At 41.0% G+C, this 21,912-nt stretch overlaps 1 protein-coding gene across 1 annotated transcript in view; it reads left to right on the top strand.

The window, feature by feature from the left end:
- The first annotated feature begins 608 nt into the window (after positions 1-608).
- The window catches only part of LOC140714441 (pyroglutamylated RF-amide peptide receptor-like), a 37,150-nt gene continuing 15,846 nt past the window's right edge, over positions 609-21,912 (top strand). The window contains exons 1-3 of the mRNA XM_073025739.1: positions 609-963; positions 12,026-12,178; positions 18,136-18,197. Of these exons, the coding sequence (XP_072881840.1) occupies positions 609-963; positions 12,026-12,178; positions 18,136-18,197 (570 nt within the window). The remainder of the gene's footprint in view (positions 964-12,025; positions 12,179-18,135; positions 18,198-21,912) is intronic.

The following is a 21,912-nucleotide window of genomic DNA, read 5'->3' as shown; positions in this document are numbered from 1 at the left end:
CTTTCAAGACCGGAGAAGATCACAAAACAGACGTTTTAACATCTGGAAGATACGTCTTGCTTTAACAACTAATAACTGACTTTATTTACTTTTTTTTTAAGACCGGACCTTCGTTTCTCGTTGATTCAGGCTGTGTTGGTTGACCTGGAAGTCAATATTTTTAAGATTGGGAAGGCGCTGGTAAAATAATTGCTTTTACAGACAGCACCGAGGAACTGGCGGGAAATTTAGATTGAGCAAACCTGTCATTCATTTCCTCAAAACAGTTGCGATCTATCTTCCTACTATGCAGAGCAATAAAAACGGTGGTCACCCATACAGAGAATATCTGAATTCCATTTTCAATCGGTAAAACTCACGCGCGGTATGCTTTTCCCTTCTGGGGTACGTACAGCACCTGGGAAGGCAGGTGACTGCATATTTACGTCCGCATCCACTGACTGAGGGTATAAAAGTGTGTAACCATTTCCTTCCAATTCAATCTTGTCTGGTTACCAGCGAGAACCTGAACTGTCTTCGCATTTAAGGGAAGCTATCTGTGAAATGAGACTGTCTCTACAGACCGACTAATTGCAACTGTAGTGGGAAAGGGGGAAGTGGGAATAGAAATGAAAGTCTTAAAAAATTTCCGCTCTTTTAATGTTACGCCCCAAATTCTGAACCAGATCTTGGATTTTTATAACATCTCTCGCGAAAAATTTATTCAGACATACAAATTGCAGCCGCTGATCAGCGTCCCTGAGTTGCCGTTCACCGGGAAGGTAGCCCTTACTGTGACCTATTGTGTGATTTTCCTACTTGCTCTCTTTGGAAACAGCCTGGTGCTGTGCACAGTGAGACGGGAAAAGTCTCGAACGGTTTACAGCGTCTTTATTCGTTCGCTGGCGGTCAGCGACCTGTTCATCACCTTCTTCTGCATTCCATTCACCCTGCTGCAGAACATCTTCATCAACTGGATTGGGGGTGAGTTCCTCTTTCTCAGTAATCTCTGAACGGTGCGGATCCAACAGCAAAAACAGAACTGGTAATGATTTCAGATTAATTGGTGACTCTTTTATGCATCTTTTGCAATTACTGTAAAATGCCATAAACATCTCTCAGATACTTAACGCTAGATATTTTACACTGCGTTTGCGTAGGCCAGCCACACCTCTGAATCTAGATTCCTACTTCTTGAAGTAGATTGCTAGGGTTATAATGGTAGGTGAAAAAACCTTGCTGATTTCTTTCAATGTACTTATTCTTGCAATCTAGTTTGTAAAAGAGGTTATAGCATAGAAAAGACTGGCAAGGAAACATTAGGGCTGATGCTCCCCACAAGCCTTTCTCTTCTTCTGGCTACTATCCTTCCACTTCTTCAGACTTTTGTGTTTAGAGTTCATTTGGCCCTCCGCACTGTCAAGCAGAAATCCTGATGGACCCATTCACCTTTCTCCTAAATACCTAAATCGTGACAAATTTCCATTTGATGTATCTATCACTCAATCAGGCAATGCATGCATCAAATTGCCCTGGCCCATAAAATCATAGAACAATACAGCACAGAAAATGGCTGTGGTAAACTATGTTTACCTGTCTGGACACACCCCTCTGCTGACTGCTCCTGTGGCTCCTCCCACAGACCCCTGTATAAAGGCGATTGGGGCATTGCTCCTCCCTCAGTCTTCCAGATGTGGTGCTCCCTTTTTGCTGTTAATAAAAGCCTATCGTTCACTTCCAGTCTCCTAGAGTTATTGATGGTGCATCAATGGCCCTTTGGCCCACAATGTCTGTGCTGACCATGATGCAGCTCAGGCTCATTTGTCAATTAATATAAACTCAGCCATTAGAAAATCTATTTGAAACCTTAAACAGAATTAAACACATCCATCAAATCTCTATTTGCCTTCCCTGCTTTAAGTAATTTGTGATTTGCCCATGTTATTCTAATTTTATTCTCATTGTCAGTCAAGACTAATGCAGAATTTTCTAATCTTAAGATCCTGCTCTTGAGTTTCTTCACATTCAGGCTGCAGAACTTCATTTCTTTCTCTTAGTCACTATTGTCAATGTGCACCATGACTATTGGCTGTCCACTCTCTCCATTTAGAATGTATTGAAGCCCCTTTGTGATCACCTGTTGTTATCTTCTTAATAATAAATTCAGGCATTTTTCCAATGTCAGTTGTTAGGCCATTAGTTTTAAGAGTTCTAACATGGCCCTTCCTTGAATATTAGTGTTACATTTGTAGCTTTCCAGTTACCTGGGACCACTACAGAATGCATGAAATTCGATAGATAATAACCAACTTTTTCTTAGGCAATCCATCAAAGTCGAGGATCCCTTGTTTTCACTCCAGTTTGTGGGTGCTGAGGTGCCTAATGATAATTTTGGGATAACTTTAGTGTCTTGCATGCTGAAAACTAACCCTAGATAATCATTCAGAATCTCTGTCATTTCTCTGTTTTCTGTTGTCAAACTGTGCATTCCGTCCTTCTGTCTTCGCACAGTTTGTTGTCTTTTGCACATTGGTTGTTTGTCCATCCTGTTGGGTGCAGTCTTTCATTGAGACTATTGGATTTACTGTGTATGCCTGCAATGGTCACACACACACACACACACACACACACACACACACACACACACACACACACACACACACACACACACACACACACACACACACACACACACACACACACACACACACAGTTTGATAATAAATTTACTTTGAATTGTTAATTTCACAGCCTCATACTCTAAGGAACTGATAAGTACTTCAGCCAATCTCTTCCCTTCTATACACTTTGTAAAAGCTCTGATGCAATCCTAATGGTCTTAACCCAAAATATCGACCAACTCTTCGCCTCCAGAGATGCTGCTTGAACAGCAGAATTCTTCCAGCAATGTTTCTTTTTGTCCTAGATTCCAGCATCAACAGCCTTTTATACCACCTTTGCAGAATACTCTATTTGATTTTATATTTTTGCTGGTTACCCTCATACTCTACCTTCTTGCTCTTTCCAATTACTTAAATCATCCTTTGTAACTTCCAAAACATTCCCAATCCTGCAATAGGGCACTAACCTCTGCAATACTGTGTGCCTTGCATTTTCAAGTTGATGCCGACTTTAACTCCTTGGATAGCCCTAGATGGTGCATCGTTTACATCAAGCCTTTCTTCGGCATTTCTTAAATTGCTGACCTAACAACATTAATTTATTTGCCTTGTCCACATTAGGCATCTCTGCCATCTTAACATTGTAACTGTTATTAATTAATTAAGTTTAGGGTCAATGTTCAGATTCCTGCTTTCACTCTCTCTCAGAGGATTCTTAACAAATTCACTAATTTTTCACATCTCATTACTCAATGACAGATATAATAAGTATACTCATTTTTTAGTTGTCAAAATGTTGCTCTAAGAAATCAACCCAAATGAAGTCTATGAACTCAAGACTGCACTTGAGAATTTGATCTGTCTAATCTCTATTCTGCACAATAATTGTATGTATTTCATAAGATTCCCCCTTTACTAACTGACATACATTCTGTCCTACTGCTGGGGGGGGGGATTATGTACAACTGCCAACAGTAATTTTTTATCCGTATTATTTAATTCTTCCCACATTTTGAACTTCTGAGCCAATATCTTTCTTCACCAGTACAGTGCTTCTCCTTTGTTAACCGAGCTACTCTACCGTTCTGTCTATCTTTCTGAAATGTCAAATACATCCGAATATTCAGTTCCCACTCCAGTTCATTTAACTTGCAATTGTATCTCCATTTGTTATCAGATCCTGTCCAATTATTTTTATCTGTGCTGTCAACTCATCCATCTTATGAATGTTGTGAACTCCAGAAAGAAAAGCAATAATTTTATCTCATCATTTTCCTTTTTTCTAACTTCCTGATATGTTCTGATTATCATGACTCCTGTTACAGTTAAAGTTAAAGTCTGTCCCGAGCCTTATAGGTTCATCAAGCCTGTGCTTATGCCGGTTTCCATGACGTGAAGCAACTGAGAGTACGAGACTCCCTCCCAGATAGGACGCCAGTCTGTCGCAAGGTATCATGACTCCTGCACTATTGTTTATCCTTTCTGGCATGCAAATACTTGTTCACAAATTTGAGTGGAGCTTTTGTCCATTCTGCCTGGTCCCTTAACACTTTTCCTTTCTTAATATTAACATCCCTCAATCTCCCACAGTGTAAATTCATATCACCCTCACTACAGGTCTCCTTTAAAACTGTCCTGGTTTGCAGCTCTAGTCCCCTGTGTGTTGCACTTTTAGATAGATAGATAGATAGATAGATACTTTATTCATCCCCATGGGGAAATTCAACTTTTTTTCCAATGTCCCATACACTTGTTGTAGCAAAGCTAATAACATACAATACTTAACTCAGTAAAAAAAATATGATATGCATCTAAATCACTATCTCAAACAGCATTAATAATAGCTTTTAAAAGTTCACTTGTATCTTTTAACCCTTTTGTTCTTCTCAAAATATGGGGAAATGTTTCACACTGCTCCTTTGGGTCTAGTGGAGCCCTGCCTCTGTCATTTTAAAAAAATTCTTCAGACACCTACAAATGTTACCTGACCTGCTGGTTTCCTTCAGCAAGTTGTTTTTTGCTTCACTGTCTCATTTGCTCTTTTTACCACCTGCTCTATAAATATACATGCTGCTTTTCCCTAAAATCATTTTACCCTCATTGGACACATCTCCCTTTAAACTCATCTGAGTCGGTTTTCCAATGGCCTCTTAAATAAATTTGGCTGCTTTCCCCCCCTGATTTCTTGGATGGCAGTGAAAAGAATTAAGGCAATTTAAACAATAAATCTGCTAGATCCAAGAATGGGTGAGAACCTCAATGAAACAAAGTCCTGAAGGACTGTTCAGACTAGATGTTGGAAGGATGTTCCCACTGGTGGGGAAGACCAGAAACAGGAGCCACAACCAAAGGATTCAGGGTCAACCACTTTGAGCTGAGCCAAAATAAGAAGTTCATTCACCAGGAATGTGATGAGCCCATGGAATTACAACAGAAAACAGCTGTGGCCAAAGTATTGAATATATTCACAAATGAATTAGATGTAGTTCTTAGAGCTTATGAGATTGAGAGACAGGGGAAGAAAGCAGAAACTTGGATGGCCGCCATAATCACATGGAAGGAGATGCAGGCTGGAATGGCCGAATGGTCTACCCATACTTTTCTTTCTGTATCTGTGTTTCCCCATTCTCCTAGTACACCATGCATCAGCAGCCCTTATGCTGAGCTCACTCCCTACCCCTTTTAAACTCAGAGGAGAATGTTTCTCATCTATCTTTTACCCATGTTCATGGAAAATTCAACAGTGATGTCCAATAGGGAACCGAATGCATTTACAAGACTATAGAAAGAGGAGGGGAATAAGAGCAGCTCTTACACACACACAGGCTGGTTGTCTGGATGCTCTCCTTCTGTAAACCTTTTGTAAATCTGTGATCCCCTGATATGAACATCCTTAAACTGCACATTGCTTCTCACAGATGAAAAAACTGTGCTGAGCCTTCCCCTGGGTCAAGAAATGGAATCTGAAGTCCCATGTCTTCTGAACAGTTACGCTGGGAAATTGGTCTCAGTACTAAACCTGTGGCCAGTTAGGCCTGGCACACAAACATTGAACCCATTCTTTTGAGTGGAGAACAACAACTGCAGATTGTGGGGTGACACAGTGGAGCCGCTGGTGTAGCTGCTTCTCCATAACTCCAGTGACCTGGAGAAGTGGAGCAGTAAGTTGACTCTTGTACATATAGTAGTTCGGTGGTAGAGTCTGAGGTGAGTTAATGAGAATAATTGGAGAGTAATATGAAAATGGCTGATTCACTGGTCTAAAATATTTGTTTCTATGCTACATGACTCAATGAGACACCTTGATCAGCTGGGACATGTGGCACAATCTGCTGTAAATCTGGAACCACCAGAAGGGCCAGTATTGCAGAACCAAAACTGGATAGAGTCTCACCAATCAGATTGGAATCTGCTCTGGTGGACTCAGTAAAAGTAATAATGTTATTAGTGGACCTTCAACTAGCAAGTATGAAAAGAGGCTCAAAGTTCAAAGTAAATTTATTATCAAAGTACATATATGTCACCATATAAAACCCTGAGATTTGTTTTTTTGCAGACATACACAGTAAATTCAAGAAACACAATAGAATCAATGAAAGACTGCACCCAACAGGACAGACAAATAACCAATGTGCAAATACAAAAGAGAAAATAATAATAGTAAATAAATAAGCAATAAATATCGAGAGCAGGAGATGAAGAGTCCTTGAAAGCGAATCCATAGGTTGTGGGAACAGTTCAGTGATGGGACGGAAGTTTTCCCCTCTGTTTCGAGCTTGATGGCAGAGGCTTAATAACTGTTCCTGAACGTAGTGGTGTGGGTCCTGAGGCTCCTGTACCTTCTTCCTGATGGCAGCAGTGAGAAGAGAACATAGCCTGCTTGGTTGGGGTCCTTGGTGATGGATGATGCTGTCTGGCGACAGTGTTCATGTAGATGTGCTCAATACTGGGGAAGGTTTTACCCATGATGGACTGGGCCATATCCACTACTTTGTGTAGGATTTTCTATTTAAGAGCATTGGTGTTTCTGTACCAGGCTGTAAAGCAATCAGTCAATATACTCTCCACCACACATCTATAGAAGTTTGTCTAAGTTTTAGATGTCATGCCAAATCTTCATAAACTCCTAAGGATGTAGAGGTGCTGCTGTGCTTTCTTCATAATTGCATTTATTTACCAGGACAAATCCTCTGAAATTATAACACCAAAAAATTTAAGGTTTTTGACCCTCTCCACCTCTGATCCCTCCATGAAGACTGGTTTATGGATCTTCAGTTTCCTCCTCCTGATGTCGATCATCAGCTCCTTGGTCTTGTTGACATTGACTGAGAGGTTTTTGTTATGGCACCACTCAGCAGGATTCTCAGCATCCTTCCTACATGCTGATTCATCAGTACCTTTGATTCAGCCCATGGTAGTGGTATCACCAGCAAATTTAAATATAGCATTGGAGCTGTTCTTATCCTCACAGTCATGAGTATAAAGCAAGGAGAGCAGGGGGCTTTGCACACAGCCTTGTGGTGCACCTGTGCTGATGGAGATTGTGGAGGAGATCTTGTTGCCAATCTGAACTGACTGAGGTCTGCAAGACATGAAATCAAGGGCTTAATGCACAAGGCAGGTATTGAGGCCTAGGTCTTCAAGCTTATTGACTAGTTTTAATGGGATGATAGTTTTGAGGTGGTATATTGGTGTGGGATGACAGGACTTTTGGAAGTTTTGGACCATTGGCAAAGCCAGTGGAATTGAAGAGAAAGTGACCATTTCTTTGCTTCTGAAACTGCAAAGCACCAGCTCAGAAAATGGCAATTTGAATTGAATTGACTTTATTACTTACATCCTTCACATGCATGAGGAGCTGGGACGTGATTGGTGAGATGAGGTGAGAGAGGGAATAGGGGATGGAAATGGAGAAGGAGTGGGGGGCAGGTTGGGGGAAATTACTGGAATTTTGTGAATTTGATGTTCATGCCAGCAGGTTGAATTGAATTGACTTTGTTACTTACATCCTTCACATACATGAGTAAAAATCATTACATTACACCTCCATTTAAATGTGCAATGCACAATTTATAGTAATTTTTGTAATAAATAGTATATAAAACAGGACAATTACTATAGCGTTAACTATATCAGTGTGAGTTAATCAGTCTGATGGCCTGGAGGAAGATGCTGTCTCAGAGCCTGTTAGTGCCGGCTTTTATGCTGTGGTACCATTTCCCAGATGGTAGCAGCTGGAACAGTTTGTGGTTGGGGTAACTTGGGTCTCCGATGATCCTTCAGGCCCTTTTTACACACCTGTCTTTGTAAATGTCCTGAAATGTGAGAAGTTCACATCTACAGATGCGCTGGGCTGTCTGCACCTCTCTCTGCAGAGACTGCGATTGAGGAAAGTACAGTTCCCATACCAGTCAGGATGCTCTCAATTATGCCCCTGTAGAGAGTTCTTAGGATTTGGGTCCCATACTAAACTTCTTCAACTGTCTGAAGTGAAAGAGGTGCTGTTCTACCTTTTTCACCACACAGCCGGTACGTTTCAGACCACGTGAGTTCCTTGGTGATGTTTATGCCGAGGAACTTAAAGCTGTTCACCCTCTCAGCCCCAGATCCATTGATGTCAATTGGGGTTAGCCTGTCTCTGTCCCTCCTGTAGTCCACAACCAGCTCCTTTGTTTTTGTGACATTGAGGGAGTGGTTGTTTTCCTGACACCACTGTATCAGGGTGATGACTTCTCTGTGGGCTGCCTCATTATTATTTGAGATTAGGCCAAACAATGTAGTATCGTCAGCAAATTTAATTAGCAGGTTGGAGCTGTGGGTGGCAACACAGTCATGGGTATACAGAGAGTTAAGGAGGGTGCTCAGGATACAGCCTTGAGGGGCATCTGTGTTGAGGGTCAGATGGGGCAGAGGTGAGGGAAACAGAACTTGAAGACAGAAGGATCTGTAATCAAGGGATATGTTTTACACATTGAGGCAGGTGGTATTGGTGGGCAACATATAAGCCAGAATCAAAGGAAAGGCAGTGTCCTAACACCCTGGAGAAAGAGGTCACACATTAGTACTGCCTCAGAGGGCTTTGAAAAGGACTGTGGTAGGGAACATACACTTAGTGGTCACCTTATTAGGTACACCTATACACTTGCTTTTGAATGCAAATATCTAATCAGCCAAACTTAATGCATAAAAGCATGCTGATATGATCCAGAGGTTTGCTTGTTGTTCTGACCAAACATCAGAATGGGGAAGTAATGTGATCTATGTGACTTTGATTGTGCAATGATTGTTGGTACCTGGCGGGGTCATTTAAATGTCTCAGAAACGGGTACAACGATCTCTAGAGCTTACAGAGAATAGTATGAAAAATGAAAAGAAAAGACATCCAGTGAGCAGCAGTTCTGTAGACGAAAACCCCTTGTTCTGAGGGGAATAGCCAGGCTGGTTCGAGCTGACAGGAGAGCGACAGTAATTTAAATAATCTCATGTTACAACAGTGATGTACAGAAGAGCATCTCGGAATGCACAACATGTCATGCCTCGAAGTGGTCGGGCTACAGCGGCAGAAGGCCATGAACATACACTCAGTGGCCATTTCATTAGGTACAGGATGCATGGGGCATTTTCTGAAACCCCTGACAAATCACAAGAGATAACCAGGAGCATAGAAGAATCCTTTTCTAATCTCACCAAGACACTTACTTGGAGCCAGAGTGTGTATAATTTCAACACAGGAAGTAATGCCAACTTTAGTCTATTTGATTTCAACACCTCTTGATCAGAGACCAAAGGAGACACAGCAGGAGCTCTTTAATATTTTTGTAGGACTACGGACCTGCAGCATATTTGACTCACAGTGCTTCTTGATGTCACTTAGGTGTATGTAGCTGTCATGATCCCACTCAGGAAGAGATTGTATTAACCCTGTGAAGTAGGCTCTTATTGAGAGACAAAGATAGATTCTGATTGCATCACTGCATAGTTTGGAGTCTCCAGTGTGGAGGATCACAAGAGACTGCAGGGAGTTAAATGCCAGCTGCATCATGACACAAGCCTCCCCACCATCGTCAAAAGGCCATGCCTCAAGAAGGAGGCATCCATCATTAAGAAACCTCACCATCCAGGATATGCCCTCTTGTTACTACCATCAGGGTGGAGGTACAGGAACCTGAAGACTCGCACTCAATATTTTAAGAACAACTTCCTCCCCTCTGCCACCAGATATTTAAATGGTCCATTTAAAAAGAACACTAACCCACTATTCCTCTTTCACACTGTTTACTTATTTTCTGTGATTTGTAGTAGATTTTGTCTTGCACTGTGCTGCTGCTGCTAAACAACACATTTCATGACATATGGCAGTGATAATAAACCTGATTCTGATTCTGATTTTTGAAAGGTATTGGATAAGCACCTAGAAACGAGGAAAGGGGAACCATATTTAACTAATTGAGCTCAGTTGACTTGTGCCATAGGCTCCCTCTTGAACTTGCTGCAAGCAGCTCCCACCAGTCCTCAGTTATTTGGGCCAGATATAGTCAACCAATCTCTTCACCCTGAGCAGCAACTACACCTCAAGAGGTATTGTGCTAAAATCTAAACAGTCAATGTTTTGGGCCAAGACCCTTCATCAGGGTCTCAGCCCAAGATGCTGACTGTTTATCTTTTCCCATTGATGCTGCCTGGCCTGATGAGTTCCTCGAGCATTTCGTGCGTGTGTGGCTCGGATTTCCAGCATCTGCAGATTTTCACATATTTGTGCTAAAGTGTCGTGACTCAGAGTGCCCTATAATTTTTGAGTGGAGTTAAGTCTTTGGTGGGAGTTTTGCCAATAATCAGTGTCATTGTTGATATTGTTTTAAATAATTAGAAGTATATATTGTTTCAAAAATTAAAATTAACATGTATTAAAATAATTAGACATCCTCTGAAAAATTCCTCTTCAGATCCCCTTTTACCCTTTTCCCTCCACCAATGCCCTCTTTGTTTTAGGCACCCCTATTATAGGGCAAGGAGAATATATAAGGAGTATTCTTATGGAGGGTTGAATTGTAAAAGCATAAGAAACCTCGGAAAATGGAATGGAGCTGTTAGTCATGTTAACTCTGTGTGTTAGTGAATATCACTGGAAATGGAGATGAAATAGTTATGGAAGGGAAGAGCTGGAAGCTGGGGAATGATGGAGTCTAATAAATTTTTACATGTCAGGGAAAAATCAGGAATTAGTTGTCTTGTCTTGTCCATACTTCACCAACCGCCACCACTGGGCTATAAACGTGCAGTCCCTCATGCATGCAGTTGTAATTTAAATTGCAGTGTTTAAGAGCAGCGACCTGAAAATTTTACTATCAGCGGCTGATTTAATGTGTGGTGGCAGGGAGTTCCAAACTGGAATGGTCCTAGGGTACAGTGAGTAGCAGTAGCAGTCCTTGTTGGTCTGGGTGGTCTTGTTGTTCAGGGATTGGTTTTGTCGGTTTGCTGGTCTGTTATTCTGGTTACACAAAAGGTGACTAATGTTGGATGGAGTTAATGAATGAGTTTCCTTGTCAATTGTAGTAAGCCTGGCTATTGCACGGCATCTTTGGAGGGTATCCCATTTGAGGTCGAGAAGCATATCTGTGACACTACTGGTCTTTCTATAATCGCTGGTTACAAACCTGGCAGCTCTTCCCTGGACTTTCTCAAGGTTATTGATGTGAGTGGTTTGGTAGGGATCCCAAATGGCACTACAGTATTCAAGTCTTGGATGGATGAGAGTTTTATAAGCAATTTCTTTTGTGGTTTTTGAGCAATTCCAAAAGTTATGCCGTAGAAGGCCAAGGATTTTGATGGAACTTGAAATGGTTTGGTTATTGTGTTTTGCCCAGCTAAGGTTATCTGACAGTTCAATGCCCAAGTAGGGGTGATGTTTTACTTCCTGGAGTGCAGCGTTTCCCATGAAGTACTGATGATGGTAAAAAAATTTCTTGTGGGTCATTCTCATAATGTAGCACTTTGAGATGTTAAATTTCATCTGCCAGGAAGACTCCCACTTGCACAGCAAGTTAACATCTTGTTGAAGGGTATTGCAGTCATTTGGAGAATTTATGGGACTGTACAGAATCAGGTCATCTGCAAACAGTCTGACTTCAGATGTAACACGTTGAGAAATGGTCACCAATGTACTGAGAAATTGTCTCAGAGTTGCACAAGCACCATTGTAGAAAGTCTTTCTCTGTAGCTATCTGACATTCATTTCTGCATAATTTCCATTGTGATTTCCTCTTTAGGGAGATGCAGACTTTGAAGGCATATGGAAGAGTGGGGTATCTACTTATGGCTGGGTGTTGTGTATTTGTGCATGCATTTTAATTTTATCAAAATAACCAGATTAACTCCATTGGATAATCATTCTGTCAATATTTTCCAATATTTTAAATGATTTCTAGGGACTTTCATCTGCAAGATGGTTCCTTTTGTTCAGACAACAGCTGTCACGAGCTGCATTCTAACAATGTTGTGCATTGCTGTGGAGAGATATGAAGGGATTGTACATCCACTGAAGAAGCATTATCTGATGACAAGAGGACACATCATGCTTGGTAGGTCTTTTAAAATAATCAATGTTATGCAGGCAAAATTAGAACTAAAAAATCCTACAGAAAGACAATGTGGAATTAACAGGGTTTTTTTTGGTTGGACTTGCTGAACATGATAAAGAATGGTCTGATATTCCTTGTAGACAGTGAGATCTTTATGTTCAAAAGGACCAGGGGAATAAAGCTACAGCCTCATTGGTTCACCCAAAATACTGCTGTACTTGCTCCAACTATGCTGTATTGGAATGCTCATCTAGATTTGGACTTGGGCTTGAATGTTCTGACATAGAAGCAGCTCAGAGATTCCAACTCAGCCTAGTTGAAACAAAGCAGAACCAGGCAACTAAATTAGGAGGATCTAATGCATTATGAGGCACTGGACTATCCTGGTTAGTTGATAGCAATTCATGAAAGAAATACAATGCATTGGATTTGCATATTACTTTGCAGTCTGCCAATGGGCAGAACTGACCCAACAACAGCTTCTGCTTGCACTAAGCTGAAGAGCCAGGTGCTCTGTGTATCTGGGCCTTCACTCTATACACCAGCATTGCCAATGCATTGAATGCATTGCCCAATACATTTTCTTGAATGTGTTCCTGATCTCCTGTAAAATTTTAAACAAAACCAAATGTTTTATTTTCTGATTCTAAGATTAATCGATTCAGTTCAAAGTATATTTAAAGTATGTATGCAGTATTCATCTGAGATTCATCTTCCGGCAGACAGCCACCAAACAAAGAAACACTATGGAACCTGTTCAAAGAAAACATCAGCAGCCAACACATTAAAAAAAGAACAAATAGCGCAAACAGCAAAATCGAGCGGAAAACATAGAATATTAAACATCAAACCACAGAGTCATTGAAACAGTCTAGGAATATTTACTTTAGTTCCATTCAGTTCAATTTAGTTGGTTCAATGTTTGTCATTAGGGAAATACTGCTAACTGCATAGTTTTGGGACATTCAGAAATCCGTAATACAATCAAGCAAAGTCAACTTTTACGAAATGTAATTTCAATAGAGTTCTTTGAGGTTTTGAGCAGATCAGATAAAAGGAAAAGAGATAAAACCATAAGGCACAGGAGCAGTTACTATTACAAGAGAGAAGGTGCTCAAAAAGCTAAAAGACCTAAAAGTACATAAGTCACCCGGGCCAGATGAACTGCACCCTAGGGTTCTGAAAGAGGTAGCATTAGAGATTATGGCAGAATTAGAAATGATCTTACAAAACCCACTGGACTCTGGCATGATGCCGGAGGACTGGAAAATTGCAAATGTCACTCCACTCATTAAAAAAGTAGGAAGGCAGCAGAAAGGAAATTACAGACCCGTTAGCCTGCCTGCAGTGGTTGGGAAGATGTTAGAGTCAATTGTGAAGGATGAGGTGATGGAGTACTTGGTGGCACAGGACAAGATAGGACAAAGTCAGCATGGTTTCCTTAAGGGAAAAGTCCTGCCTGATGAACCTGTTAGAATTCTTTGAGGAGATTCCAAGTAGGATAGATAAAAGGGATGCAGTGGATGTTGTATATTTGGACTTTCAGAAGGCCTTTGACAAGGTGCCACACATGAGGCTGCTTAGCAAGTTAAGAGCCCATGGTATTACAGGAAAGTTACTGACATGGTTAGAGCACTGGCTGACTGGAAGAAGGCAGCTAGTGGGAATAAAAAGATCTTTGTCTGGTTGGCTGCCAGTGACTGGCGATGTTCCACAGGGGTTGGTGTTGGGACCGTGTCTTTTTATGCTGTATATAAGTGATTTAAATGATGAAATAGATGGCTTTGTTGCCAAGTTCGCAGATGATATGAATATTGGTGGAGGGGCAGGTGTTGAGGAAAAAGTGGCAAATAAAATATAATGCTGGAAAATGCATGGTGATGCACTTCGGTAGTAGAAATAAATGTGTGGACGATTTTCTAAACGGGGGAAGAAAACCAAAATTCTGAGATGCAGAGGAACTTGGGGGTCCTTGTGCAGAACACCCTAAAGGTTAACTTGCAGGTTGAGTCGGTGGTGAGGAAGGCATATGCCATGTTAGCATTCATTTCAAGAGGTCTAGAATACAAGAGCAGGGATGTGATGCTGAGGCTTTATAAGGAACTGGTGAGGCCTCACCTTGAGTATTGTGAACAGTTTTGGGCTCCTCATCTTTGAAGAGACGTGCTGGCATTGGAGAGGGTCTGGAGGAGGTTCACAAGGATGATTCTAGGATCGAAAGGGTTATCATATGAGGAACATTTAATGGCTTTGGGTCTGTACTCACTGGAATTTAGAAGGATGGTGGGGGGGAGATCTCATTGAAACCTTTCAAATGTTGAAAGGCTAGACAGAGTAGATGTGGAAAGGATGTTTCCCATGGTGGGAGAGTCTAGGACAAGAGGACACAGCCTCAGGATAGAGGGGCGCCCTTTCAAAACAGAGATGAGGAGAAATTTCTTTAGCCAAAGGGTGGTGAATTTGTGGAATTTATTGCTTTGTGCAGCTGTGGAGGCCAGGTTGTTGGGTGTATTTAAGGCAGAGATTGATATGTTCTTGATTGGACATGGTATCAAAAATTACGGGGAAAAGGCCAGGAACTGGGATTGAGTAGAAAGAAAAAATAGGATCAGTCATGATTGAGTAGCAGAGCAGACTCGATGGGCCAAATAGCCTAATTCTGCTCCTATGTCTTATGGTCTTATAACTTACCTATAAATTGGGTATTCAACTATACCACGTATTTATATATTCTACCTGTCGCAGCCATAGTGAACTCTAGCAGATTGATCAAACGTGACTTCCTCTTCATAAAACCATTTTGATTCTGTTCAAACCTTTTACAAGGGATGTGAGCTTCACAGGCTGACCTGTCCCTCTTTGCCTATGAGAAGGTGGTGGTGAGCTGCCTTTTTAAACTGCTCCAGTCCCTGAGGGGTGAGTGTACTCACAGTTCTATTTGAGAGAGTATTCCTGCTTTTAAACATTACATTATCCTTATGCAGCATTATCGGATTTAATGTAGATTGCTCACTTAGACAATATTGGCTTCATCAGCCCATGTACCTGGTGTGTGTGTATTATGCAAACCTGATGCAAAATTCAGGTGGAAATCACTGTAGCTTACTTCTTTCAAATTCTTATCTAAGTTAAACCAGATCCTGAGACAGCATGCAAAGATCCTCTTAACTTCACAGTTTTCCACATTGTATTCCATCCGCCCTGTCTTCATCCATTCATTTAGCTTGTTAACATTCCCCTGAAGCCAGTCTGCCTCCTTATCACAACTCATACTCCCATCGTCTTTGTACCAGCCCTTAATTCAAACTTAGGGATAGAATAGTGCAGTTTTCTGGGGTTAGCTGCTAGCTTCTAATTATGTCTAGACCCACAGAAAGTTTATAAAGTGGCAAAGTAACTTCCTGCCTCAAACTGCATTTTATCTACCTGGGATTCCACACTTGCAAACTTGGAGCATATTTTAAAGTTGTTTTATATTATTTTAACGTTTTAGTGATTTTAAATACATGCTAGATTTGAAATAATAATTACATTTTCATAATTTAAAGCAATTTTATCGATGACTCTGGTTATTGGAAAACCCCATAGGAAGTGAAGCTCCCACCTCGGCTCTACATCCTGTCAAAGATTATCAGAGTACTCTGCGGGATGGGAGTTCAGCAGAATACCACTTGAGCCATAGTTCTGCTCAGGCTGAAGTCTCCTCACTCAGTCCACTGTATTTGACCCATGAAACTGTGTCCTGTAGGAGCTACTTGTAGAAAGTTCAGGCAGGAGGCTGGAATGCAAAGCAATCTAGTTCAATTTATCTAAGTATAGTTCCCCTTTTCCCATATCTGGGAGCTTTTACAGTGCTATTTGAAAATGGAAATATACTACATTGAATGAATTCTGAATTCTTTTGCTTTGCAGGAAATGAGGATTTTCTAAGTTACCTTGTCCTTAACATAAAATCCCTCTAAAAACAGCAGTAGGCCATTCTCACCTATTGTACCTAGTCTATCATTCAATAAGATAATGGTCGATCTCTTATTTCGCATCATGTTTCTGGGCAACACATATCCATTGATTCTCATCTCAGGACATGTCTGCCCTGTCAAGCCCTTCAGAATTCTTGATGTTTCAATGATCTCTTGTTCTTTTAAATTCCATAAAGAGTAGGCCAATCTGCTTAATCACCTCTCAGAAGATAATCCACCCCTCACCACCCCCCCCCCCCCATCTCAGGAACCAAAATTGTGACCCTTTGTTGAGGTTCATACATAAAACCTCACCAAAGGTGGGGATAGCTGATCTATACGTAACATTCCTAGTTCTCTCTCATCAGCACTCTGCATACTGCCATTAAGATGTTTTAATTTTTATATTCAAAATGTCTTGTAATAAATACCTTGCTGTGCCTGCGCGTTAACTTCAGAATTTCACTTTTTATAAGTGGCAGATGGAGTTCAACCCAGAAGAGTGTGAGGTGGTTCATTTTGGTATGTCAAATATGACAGCAGAATATAGTATGGGGTCCATGTCCATACGGCACTCAAAGCTGCTGTGCAGGTTGACTGTGTGGTTAAGAAGACATACGGTGTATTAGCCTTCATCAACCATGTATGAAGATGAGATGAGTTCAAGAGCCAAGAGGTAATGTTGCAGCTATATAGGACCCTGGTCAGACCCCACTTGGAGTACTGTGCTCAGTTCTGGCCGCCTCACTACAGGAAGGATATGGAAACCATAGAAAGGGTGCAGAGGACATTTATAAGGATTTTGCCTGGATTGGAGAGCATGTCTTATGAGAACAGGTTGAGTGAACTTGGCCTTTTCTCCTAGGAACGACGGAGGATGAGAGGGGACATGATAGAAGTGTATAAGATAATGAGCGGCATTGATTGTGTGGATAGTCATAGAGGCTTTTTCCCAGGGCTGAAATGGCTAACATGAGAGGGCACAGTTTTAAGGTGCTTGGAAGTAGGTACAGAGGGGATGTCAGGTTTAAGTTTTTTACGCAGAGAGTGGTGAGTGTGTGGAATGGGCTGTCAGCAACTGTGGTGGAGGCGGATACAATAGGGTCTTTTAAGAGGCTCCTGGATAGGTACATGGAGCTTAGAAAAATAGAGGGCTATGGGTAATCCTAAGTAATTTTTAAAGTACATGTTCGGCACAGCATTGTGGGCCGAAGGGCCTGTGTTGTGCTGTAGGTTTTCTATGTTTCTATTTCAAGGACACCCTTTCAGTATACAATGAAACACAGCTCTCTCAAAAAACCAATACTTATCGATTGTCACATATTCTGTTTTCCTTTTTGTTAATCCAAGTGATTATGTCACATTTTTTCACATGGTATTCTATTTGCTACATTCTCACCTCTTCATTGACGCCAGTTTTATCCACTGAAGCCTCTCTGCAGATTCCTCAAAACTGGTGTTGTATTATCAACATTCTTGGATAAACAAAATTTGCCTTCATCATAGATGTATATTAAACATGTCTTACTATCTTAAATCTGATATTAAATATATTTCTAAATCTGTTTCTCCCTTTGCAGCTTGGAAATCAAACATGAAAGTCTTTTTCAAAACTGCAGAACGATGGAATTTTGTGAAGTTGATGGTTTTTGAACATCGCATGATTTAGTCAAATGAAATTTGGAACTAGTGTTAGAAGATTGTGAAATTTCCGTAAAAAGTGATTGTGTTTTTAAAGTGATTTATTAAAAATTTGCTATATTTTTAAAAATTCCCCTGATTTGATACCGAGAACTCAGTTTCTACAGCTGTCGCCTGTGAGCAAGTTACCTAACTGGAATCCTGTTTTACATTTAATCAAGCATCATGCTGATAACAGCACCATTAATAGCCATACAGTACCCACAGCATCCACTGGTGTTGTAATGTTTCAGTGACTAAACAAATTGATTGAAATCCTCTTACTATTTCATATTAATCTGTATTTTTCACTCTCAGGGTTTATATGGGCAGTGGCTCTAATCATGGGATCTCCTATGTTGTACGTTCAGCAATTTGAGGCAAGTAGTCCTATTTTCTTTACATTGATATTTAACTCTAAATTTAAAAAAATGCTTTTGATTCTCTAACAAAGAAGAGAAAATCTGCAGATGCTGGAAATCCAAGCAACACACACAAAATTCTGAAAGGACTCCGCAGGCCTGCTGAGCTCCTCCAGCATTTTGTGTGTGTTGCTTTGATTCACTAACAATATCTTTTGCAGGCATAGTAATTTTATGACAATATCACAGACTTTGAATCAATAGAGCACCTTTACATAATGTTAAAGCAGTTCCAATAAAACAATTTTTGATACCAAGCCAAAACAGAAAATGGGTTGTGATCAAAAGCTAAATTAAAGAGACAAATTTTGAGAAGCCCTGGATAATCGAGAGGTAGAAATAGGGGTGTGGGGCTGGGAGACTTCAAAGTAAATTTAATATCAAAGTATGTATATATCACCAGATGCTACCCTGAAATTTCTTTTCCTGCAGGCATTCACAGTAGAACAAAGAAATTCAATAGAATCAATGAAAAGCTACAAATAAAAACTGACAAGTGACCAATGTGCAAATGAAGCCAAACAGTGCAAAATAAATAAACAAGCAAATAAATAGAGGTAAATAAATAGACAGATAAATAAATAATACTGAGAATGTGAGTTAAAGAGTCCTTGAAAATGAGTCCACAGGTTGTGTTCAGTAAACAGTTCAGTCTTGTGAGCGAGTGAGGGAGCCTGATGGTTGAACCTGGTCGTGTGGGGTCTAAGATGTCTGTACTTCCTTCCTGATGGAAACAGTGAGAAGAGAGCAAAGCCAGGAAGGTGGCGGTCCTTGATGAAGGACGCTGCTTTCTTGTGGCAGTGCTGTTTGTAGATGCGCTCAGTGGTGGGGAGAGGACTTTTTACATGATGGACTGGACTATATCCATTAATTTGGTAGGTTTTTCTATTCCTGGGGCACTGGTGTTTCCATACAAGGCTATGATGCAACCAGACAGGATGTTCTCCACTGTGCATTCATCGAAGTTTGTCAAAATTTTAGATGTCATGCCAGATCTGCACAAATTTCTAAGAAAATGGAGGAGCAGCCATGCTTAGAAATAGCACTTACATGCTGGACCCAGGACAGATCCTCTGATATGATATTTCCCAGGAGTTTAAAGTTACTGGCCTCCACCTCCAATCCCCTAATGAGCACTGCTTCATGGACCTGCAGTTTCTTCCTCCTATAGCCAATAATCAGCATTTTGGTTTTGCTGACATTCAGTGAGATGTTGTTGTTGTTGTTGTTGTGGCAACACTCAACCAGACTTTCAATCTCCCTCCTATATGCCAATTCATCACCACCTTTGATTTGGCCAACAACAGTGGTGGTCATCAGGTAACTTAAATATGGCATTGGAGCTGTACCTAGCCTCACTGTAATCAGTGTAAAGTGAGTAGAGCAGGGGGCTAAGAACACAGCCTTGTGGGGCACCTGTGCTGATGATGATTGTGGAGGAGATGTTATTGCCGGTCTGTAGTGACGAAGGTCTGAAAATGAGGAAATCAAGGATCCAGTTGCACAAGGAGATATTGAGCCGTAGTTCTTGGAGCTTATTGACTAGATTAGGAGGGGTGATAGTGTTACATGCTGAGCTGTAGTCAATGAAGAGAACCTTCATTGTTCCAATGTTCCAGAGGTGAGTGGAGAGTCAATGAAATGGCATCTGCCGTTGACTTGTGACGATAGGCAAATTGGAGTGGATCCAAGCCACTCCTCAGGCAGGAGATGATATGTTTAATCAGTAACCTCTCAAAGCACTGCATTACACTTGATGTAAGTGTTACTGGATGATAGACATTGAGGAAAGTTACCACGTTCTTCTTGGGCATTGGTATGATTGAAGCCTGCTTGAAGCAGGTGGGTATCTCAGACTGCCATTGTGAAAGGTTGAAGATACTTGTAAACATTCCGCCCATGTTCAATAGCCAGATACACAGGTACATCGATGCTTTCCGTGGGTTCACCCTCCTGAAGGATGCTCTCACATCGGCCTCTGTGACTGAAATCACAGGGTTGTTGAGCGTTGTGGGAGTTTGTGAAGGTGCCTCCATGTTTTGTTGGTCAAAGGGCAGTGAGCACCTTTGGGAGTGAAACTTTGTTGTCACGTATGTTACTTGGTTTTGCTTTGGAGGTGATAGCATTCGAGCCCTGCCCCAGCTATCAAGCATCCTTCTACGTTTCAGGTTTGACAGGCAGACAGACAGACATACTTTATTGACCCCGAGGGATATTGCCACTGAGACTGCATGTGAGATAGCTTTATGGAGGGTCATACCTCTTCTGGGTCGGCAGACCTGAACACCACTGCTGTAGCCCTCAGCAGACTGTGGATCGCTTAGTTCATCCAAGGCTTCTGGTTGGGGAAGAATCTGAATGATTTCATGGGTAAACACTCATCAATGAATGTCTTCATAAAGTCTGTTTGGACAGTTGGCTCTTTGTGCTTGATTCGCCATTGAATGATTGTGACTGATCTTCAACCTCATTATAATTAGTTACTTTATCAGCCGCAACTACATGTGTTGTAATGTTAATTACACTTACAGATTAATAGGCATCCACCCTATATCACATTAATATGTACTGTTCACTACAGGCTGCATATATCTTGTGAATGTAGACATTGAATCTCCTATGTTACATGTTCTTGCACTAATCCCTTATTTCTTGATTCCCTTAACTTCTAAAATTCTATCACTCTCTTTCTCGAATATACTCAGTGCTAAACCTCCTTATAACTCTTGGGCAGAAAATTCCAAAGGTTCACTACCATCGAGATGAAGACATTTCTCCTCATCTCTGTCCACTACTTTTGGGATTGTAATCCCTGGTTCTAGAGAAGCCACACAGGGGAAACATAACCTCTGCATCAACGCTTTCGAGACCATTAAGAATATTTTTTAGTTTCAAAGAAATCATCACTCAGATTGTGCAATCTCTATAGAACAAAAGAGAAATAATGTGACAACTTAATGGGCTAATTCTGCTCCGGCTACTGTTGAAGAATGTCTTAGATTTAGGGAAAGATACACTTTGGAAAAATTAGAAACAAAGGTAAAAATTTTGAATTTCAGACTTTGTCAGGTCAAGAATTGATCTATATCAGCCAGGACTGGAATGAAGAACATACAGGAACTCGTGCTGGATGGTAACATTCCTGTTGTTAAAATATATTGCTGAAATTTTGAAATAGCAAATATTCAGAAAAGCAACTAAAAAACAGCAAAACAAAAGAAAGCTGCTGGAGGAACTTACTGAGTCAGACAACATCTGTGGAGGAAAATGCACAGTTAATATTTTGGGTCCAGACACTTTATCTAGTCTGAAGGAATAGAGGGGAGAAGGCCCGTATAATGAAGTGAGGGAGAGAGGTAGGGGAAGAGCTGGAAAGGGAGAGGGGCATCTGGAAGAGGAAGGGTTAATTGACAGATGGAGTCAGGTGGGGGGAAGATGGAAGTTTCGACAAAGGCTTGGAAATGGTAAATGGAGACAATAAAGGGCTGCAGTTTATGTAATCTGATAGGAAAGGTGAGGAATGGAGCCAAATAAAGGAGAAATGGTGGACAGATTGGAATAGTGGGCGAGGGGTTTCCACTCTGTCTCTCTCCCTGCTCATCTGGATCCATCTATCATTTGCCAACTCTTTCCCCACCCCTCACTCTCCTCTGAATCCCCCACCTGAGGCACC

The sequence above is a fragment of the Hemitrygon akajei genome, chromosome 21, assembly GCF_048418815.1.
Source record: "Hemitrygon akajei chromosome 21, sHemAka1.3, whole genome shotgun sequence".
Taxonomy (NCBI): domain Eukaryota; kingdom Metazoa; phylum Chordata; class Chondrichthyes; order Myliobatiformes; family Dasyatidae; genus Hemitrygon; species Hemitrygon akajei.
This window is presented reverse-complemented; position numbering and strand designations above follow the sequence as displayed.